Below are 7,749 nucleotides of genomic sequence, written 5' to 3' on the forward strand. Positions count from 1 at the left end.
TTCCTTTTCTGGTTTCCCTTTGCTGGGCCACTATTCCGGGTACCCGATTCGCTTGAAACAACCATCGTGAGTGTGTCCATCTTTCCCGTAAAAATCACAATGTTCAACTTTATAGTTTCCTCCTCTTTTTCCATTTTTGGACCCATTTTTCTCTGTGACCAAACATCAGCATCACGCATTATGTGAGCTTGAAACATAACTGTTTCACTATTGGTCCTTTTTCCAGTTGAGATTGCCCGTTGCTGCTCGTCTTCTGCCACAGGATGTTCTGCCTCACCTAAAGTAGGAATAGGCTTCATTGCTAATATTTGGGTTCTAATCGTGGAAAACTCATTGTCGAGTCCAAGTAAGAACTCGTATAATCTCTCATTGTCTCTTAGTTCAGTGAGTGTTTTACTGATCCCACATTTGCAACCTACACAAGAACATTTGGGTATATTAAAAACTGAACGTATCTTGTCCCAAAGTGCCCTTATCTTGGTGTAATATGCAGAGACATAAGCCCCGTCTTGCTTAGTTGCTGTGAGAAGTTGTTTTAGTTCATACGCCCTAGGTGCGCTTTCCTTCCCGAAACAATCACGTAGGTCGTTCCAGGCCGTTAAGCAATAGAAAATGTCTCAAAAGAAGGACCAACACCGCATAAAAACAAGTGAGTTTTGTCCATAGAATCAACTGGATGTCCAATAGCTATCAATTGGTCATAAAGAGAGATTTAAATTTTTTGGCAAAAACAGAGACAGTTGATGTACCATTCTTCAATTGGCACAGAGAATCGTGCAAGTTTTGTGTACATTCAGATGAGTGATGGTTGTAAGCCCTTTTGAGACTAGTCTACAGGCCTCGAGAATTCGTGACACCAATAACTTTAGCCATGGCTTCCTCATTTAGAGAATATTGAAGAAGAAGCATGGCGGTTTGATCTTTTTGAGCCAGGAGATGTAGTCCGGATTAGGGGATTCCTTCCCATCGGTTGTGATTGTTTAAGAGGGGGAAGAAGAAGTCTCATCCACATGATGGAGGAGTTTTTTATGAGAGAGGAGTGGATAAACTTGATTCTTCTATAGAATATAATTGGTAGAGGTATGTTTAATTATGAGCATGTGAAGAAGAGGGCTCATTATAATTTGGCAGCCATGGATCTTGATTGAGGAAGCGAAAAGAAGAAGAAGAGAGGCATGGGTAGGGCTGAGAAAAAGAAAGATTTGTTAGGCTGATACCATATGATAAGTATAATAGCGATTCTTGTTATTGATTTGTACAAAGTATTACAAGGTATAAATACACAAACAAATGATTTACAAAAGGAAACAAATCAACTTAAATAGATAAAAGATAATGTATCATTTATCGTTAACAATAAGTGGGTTTATATAATCAAATGCAAACCCAATGTAGAAGTAGAAAGGTATAAGGCTCGTCTTGTAGCCAAAGGCTATAATCAAATAGAAGGGGTTGATTATCAGGAAACATTTTCTCCCATAACAAAGATAGTTACAGTTTGTGTAGTTATTTCTTTATCTGTTAACAAATCTTGGCCTCTATATCAACTAGATATTAACAATGCATTCTTTTATGGAGACTTAATTGAGGATGTGTATATGAGCCTACCTCAAGGGTATCACACTAAAAGTGATACTAGAGTGTGTAAATTGGTTAAGTAATTATATGGTTTAAAGAAGACTCCTAGAAAATAGAATGAAAAATTATGTTCTGAATTATTTAGTTATGGTTTTTCTCAAATCATAATTAATTATTCTTTATTTGTTAAAAGAAAGAATAATTCAATTAATGTTCTTTTAGTCTACGTGGATGATATTATTCTAACAAGAAATAATGAAATTAAACTTCAGAATGTAAAATAATTTCTAAATTCAAAGTGTTTAACAAAAGAAAGTTAAGTTACTTTCTTGGAATTGAGTTTTAAGTACAAGTGAAAGTATATGATTGAATAAAAAGGATATATTGTCTTGAACTTTTATATGAGTTTGGAATGTTAAGTTGCAAACCTATTTTAACTCCTTTAGAAGCAAATTTTGTTCCAAAAGGAGTTGTGTTGATAATGATGCTTTACTTGAGAATGTTACTGAATTTCAGAAATTAATTGGAAAATTTATATATCTAACTATTACAAGAGCAGATATATCATATTGTGTCCGAATTCTCAGTCGGTTTATGCATAAACTTCATAAGTCACATTTGAATACAACCTTTAGATTTCTTAGATATTTGAAGGGAAGTCCTAGAAAAGGTAATTCGATAGTTAAGTCGGATAATTTTGACTTAATGGATTTTGTAGATGTTGACCGGGAAAAATGTCTTAGTTCCAGAAAATTAGTTATTGTATATTTAGTTTATTTTGGAAATTCATTAACTTCCTGGAAAAGTAAAAAACAAGCAACTCTATCCAGATCGTCAACATAGTACATAGTCTGAATACAGGGTTTTAGGTTATGTTACTTGTGAATTTATTTGGATTTTAAAACTGTTGTTTGATTTGGGTATAAAAAATTTGATACCTGTAAAAGTCTTTTGTTACAATGAATCTACTATTAAGCTTTTATTAAATCTAGTTTTTCATAAAAAAAACAAAGCATTTTGAAATTGATTTACACTTTGTTAGAGAAAAGATAGCAAATGGTGTTATAAAAATTGAAAAAATAAATTTTTCTAAACAAAGGGCTGAAATTTTAACAAAGTTTTTAAGTATTTCACAACATAATTTGTTGTTAAATGAAATTGGTTTAATTAATCCTTTTAATAAAAGTTAATGTCCTTAAATGTCAAGTTTGAAAACCATTTGTTTATTTGTCCTAAATTGATATAATATATGATAATATTGCGAAAGTCTTCTACGTATTTTCACCATATAAAAAAAAAAATAAAAAAAAAAAAAATAAAAATAAAAAAAAAAAAAAAAACACTTTGGTTGGTTGTCTATAGTCATTTAGTCGTGACAGGGGAGTGTCAGTTTTTCATCCTAGGAGGTTGTCTTATAACGTTATAAAGAGGATGGGCTCTGTTAGTTGTGGGTGGGTGCATTATGTGGGTTCCATCATTAGTTGTGTTGTAAACTTGATTATTGTATTGTTCTCCACCATTACGTACATGTGTTGTAAACTTGATTATTACATTGGTTTGTAATTTGATATTGAACCTTTATAACAAAAATAGTAAAATATTCAAAAGCAGTAAGTAATTACTCAAGATTGTTAATAGTTGATATGTTGGAGTAAATATTTGAAGTTATATATGTGACTGAATAACTTTAACTACTTTGTTGTTACTAAATGTATGATAAATATCACATTTATTACTTCGACTAAGCACATCCTACACCATTGAGCTTGACCCATTCATTCAGCAATGACCGTTATTGTTTCTTTAATTTAGCAAGATCACATTTATTACTTTGACTATGCACATCCTACACCACTGGGCATGACCCATTCGTTCAGCCATGACCGTTGTTGCTTCTTTAGTTTTGCCAAAATCAATCCATTAATTAGTATCAAGTCTCAGATGGACCCCCAAAACTATATTTAAGGATAAAAAGATGCCATTAAGTGTTCGTTATGAATGACATAGTTCTAATAATTCGCAAGACGTGCAAAATACTGAAGTTTTTCTAGAAATGTTTGATTTATCATTTTAACACAAGAAGATCTCATCATGATTCAAGAAACAAGAATCACTACTACTATTCATACTTTTTAGTATTCACAATCACAGTACATGAAAGGAAAAATCATCAGAAACCAAGAACCAATATCCATCAAACACATTCGAACAGGACTAAATAAAGTATATTGATAATCTAAAAACTAATGACAATCATAATCTTCCTTACCCTGAAAGTAACGAAAAATTACAAAAGTAGTAATAATTAATACATAACATAGTCTAGTTGAATAGTTTTCTGCTGCTGATAGTCTTGACCCGGCCGATTTCTTTCAGAGTGGAGTTTGTTTTTGTTTGTTTGTTTAAGACAGGGACTGATACGTTTTGAGGAGTGGAATGAGAGAGCCACTTATGTGAAGGGACATCACCTCGTTGGTGGACCCCACGAGCTTGCCGTCTATGTATACAGCTGGCACAGGGGATGTATTACAGCCTTGCTTCAGGAGAGCCTTCTCCATCTCCCTTCCTTGAGGATCTTTATCTATTTCATAGACTACAGGATTCACCCTAAGTTCATGGAAGAGAATGGTGACAGCATAACACAAGCAACAAGTGCTCTTGGTGAAGATCACAACTCCATTCTCAGACGTCAATGCTTTTATCTTCTCCATTTCAACCCAGATCAAAATCCAATTCAGACTGTGATCCGATTGGTTGGGAGTTAGTAATAGGAAAGAAGAGGGAGACGATGAGATTTGATTGAAGTTCTAGGTTTCGTGCCACTTCTATTTATATGAAACCTTGAAAGCTCTTGAAGACTAATAAAGGTGTCTTTGAAAGATGGATACTCTTTTTGTGCCCAAAACGCTGGAACAACTTGAGCACATATATTCTTATTGCAAGCAAATTACAACCATATGATAGATCGATTAAATGTTTAGAATCATGATTATTTAAGTGGCTAATTAACATGTTTGTTTGATGTACGTGGGCAAGCTCAAGACCGTGGGTTAGACTACTCCACAGCCTAGGGGCGTGAGTACTGAGCAGTACACGAAAAAGCTTAAAGTTGAAAAGGGCCGGTCAATATTGTTTCAAACAGATTCTTTCCTATATATTCTCAGGGTAAAAGGATTGAGAATGACATTGCATTTTGGTGGGCTGTGATATTCTTCTTTATATTACAACCAACGTCCTTACATTCATTCAAACATGCGAATCTTGTTTATTCACGATTTCACATAGTTTCAAGATCAGTGAGTCTGAACTCAGTTGAAGCACTAAAATTGCATTTTAAGAAAACCAAATTAAAAACAAATATTTCATTACTTTGTACTTCCTTATTGAACTATTAAGAGGAGTCGACATATCTAGGGAGGCAGTTGGGCAACCCCTTGAAACGTTTCTTGTACTAGTTAATATTCGACCCTCACTCCTAGTCTAAAATTGTAGCAAAGATCACATACTAGTGCACACAAAAGGCACCTCTACATGTTCACTTTTCAATATTTGGTGCTAGCAACCACTTATGCAAATTTTCATATGTGGATCTTCCACAAAGATCAATCAACAATAACATGTAGACCCTTAAGTTTTGTTCATAATACAGAAATATAATAACTCTGCCACTAAACTTCAAATATGCAAGCTAAAAGAAATATAGAAGCCATGATGATCTTCAAATTACCAACTTAACCGGGATTGAAATGACGAGCTACACATTCTTAGTAATCATAGATCTGGAAATATCAATTCCAAAAGTTGATGTGGAAAACAAGAGGTCCTCACTTGTCATGACTCATGTTGGACAAGAGGGATAAGCTCTCCGTAAAAACATGTCTGATCATTAATCTCTTTTTCTTCTATATTCTGCTTGTCCCGTATATCTGAATATTCTAAAGTTGTAGCATTTATAACTCTTCTCTACGCACTTGACTCGCTACAATGTGTGCTCAGTCGTATTTATCTTTGGGAGCTGATCCGTACACAACAATATTTTCCATACACAACAATTCATGTTTTAAAATGTTCTGTAATATAGTCCTATAAAACATAATTTGTGTTGTGTACGGAGAAAAAATGTTATGCACGAATCATTTCGCTTATCTTTTAATCTTATTCTATTAAGTTGTGGCAGTGAAGATTGACAACTGAAATAAGGGAAATATGCATAAAAGTCCATATGTTTTGGCTCTAGTGACAAAAAAGTCACCATTGATTTTTTTTTTTTAATTAACCGTTGGAACCGGCTATTATTTGTAATTGGACTCAATTTTCAGGTAACTGCGTACAATAGTAGGTTTCCATGGTAAATTGTAAAGAAAATATTAAGGGTGATTTTTTTATCAATAGGCCAAAATATCAATATTTTTTTTCAACGCATAATAACTTTTAACCTCAAAGTTTATATATATATATATATATATATATATATATATATATATATATATATATATATATATATATATATATATATATATATATATATATATATATATATATATATATAATATAGGTATATTTTCAAGCACTACATTCATTATAACTTATTGTTATTAATTAGCAATGACTACTGACCTTTTATTTTCCTCTCATTTAACACTTTGTAACTTATATTAGTAGTATATAAGTAAATTTTGATCATATAAAACATTCATATATTTCCATTGTGGTGGATGAGTTTTGTAGGGTGTGAAGAATGGTATAGAGAAAAAAAAAAGATTTGAGAATTGTAAAACCGTAAAATTTTCAAACAAAATTTTCATTTTTTTAAATCACACACAGTTCACAAATCTGCAAACAACAATTTATCAAAACACATGTTCATAAATTGTTTAAACACAATCAAGGATCCTCAAACATAACTCTCTCTAGTTTGTACAATCAAGCTGACACCTTCCCATGCTCCTGAGAAGTACCTGAAACACATAACACTGTAAGCACGAAGCTTAGTGAGTTCCCTAAAATACCACATACACAAATAATAAGCCTCTCATGGCTATAGCTCGGCATGGACCATCCGGTCATGCATCTTGGTGTGGACCCTCCGGTCACATATCTCAGTGAGGAACCTACGGTCTCACAGCTCGGATGGGACCCTACACTCCCATATCTCCGTGAGGACCCTCCGATCTCACAGCTCGGATTGGACCCTCTGGTCCGATCTCAAAATGCACAGAATAATACAACATATATCACAAAGACAAAATGCACAATATCACATAACTCAAATAAGACTCTTCGGTCACTCAATAGTACCACTTAGGTATGTAGAGTGAGAAGACTGACCTTGTAAGCAAACAAATAAACCTCGTACACGAATCACTGATCTAGCCTCCACCTATCACATATGATAATTATCTCTAACTAACACTTCAATCACAACTCTAAATAAACCAAGCTTTGCTCTCTCTCTAACTCTTGGGATGGGTAAAAGATCATTTTACCCCTCCATAGTCCCCATAATCCTTGTCTTGACCAAACCCTAAAGTCAACAGAAGTCAACACTCGAGTCAACGGTCCATGTTGACCCTACTGTCGAGTACATCTATGTGACTCGTCGAGTCCCCTCGTTTCCTCATAAATGTCGCGGAAATCCAACTTAAATCGTGGAGTTGTCCCATCAACTCGTCGAGTTACTCACATCCAGACTTGTCGGGGAAAACCCTAGCCGACTCGTCGAGTCAGCTCACAAACTCGGCGAGTCCTTTCATACTCTTTTCTCATTCAGATCTTTTAAGGAAGATTTACAACCCCAAACTCTAGATCTAGCCTCCTAAGGCTGATATACCATGTAAAGCTACAAGCTTTACATCCATGCATGGCACTTAGGGCTTGAAATGCCAATCACAAGTTCCATTTAGGGTCTTAAGCATAAAGTTCCTTCTATAGTTGTATAAAGTTGGGATCTTTGGACTCTAGGGAATTCACAAGGTCCAGATCTGAAGTCTCAATCGCTTGGTAAGCTCAACACACTCAAAGTCTCAAGGAAAGATGGAAAAATCCCAAAAACTCCATTAACATGAGATCTAATCAACATAATGAGAAAGGTGAAGATTTCTTTACCTTTAACAAAAGATATAGATGAAATAACATCAGATCCAACATTCCCTTCACGTTCTTTGCTTTGAT

General features: G+C 34.1%; 1 protein-coding gene across 1 annotated transcript; it reads right to left on the reverse strand.

Annotated features, from left to right (window-relative positions):
• Window positions 1-3,789: 3,789 nt before the first annotated feature.
• On the reverse strand, window positions 3,790-4,414 carry LOC144998757 (glutaredoxin-C13-like). Its single transcript, XM_078958486.1, has one exon. The coding sequence runs from the start codon at window positions 4,287-4,289 to the stop codon at window positions 3,981-3,983; it is 309 nt and encodes a 102-aa protein (XP_078814612.1). The 5' UTR covers window positions 4,290-4,414; the 3' UTR covers window positions 3,790-3,980.
• Between the last annotated feature and the right edge of the window lie 3,335 nt (window positions 4,415-7,749).

This window comes from Lactuca saligna, chromosome 5 (genome assembly GCF_052625555.1).
Source record: "Lactuca saligna cultivar CGN05327 chromosome 5, ASM5262555v1, whole genome shotgun sequence".
NCBI lineage: Eukaryota > Viridiplantae > Streptophyta > Magnoliopsida > Asterales > Asteraceae > Lactuca > Lactuca saligna.

What these genes read in the sequence shown, in the direction of transcription:
- LOC144998757 (XM_078958486.1), bottom strand. Translation starts at nt 4,289, where the DNA reads ATGGAGAAGATAAAAGCATTGACGTCTGAGAATGGAGTTGTGATCTTC.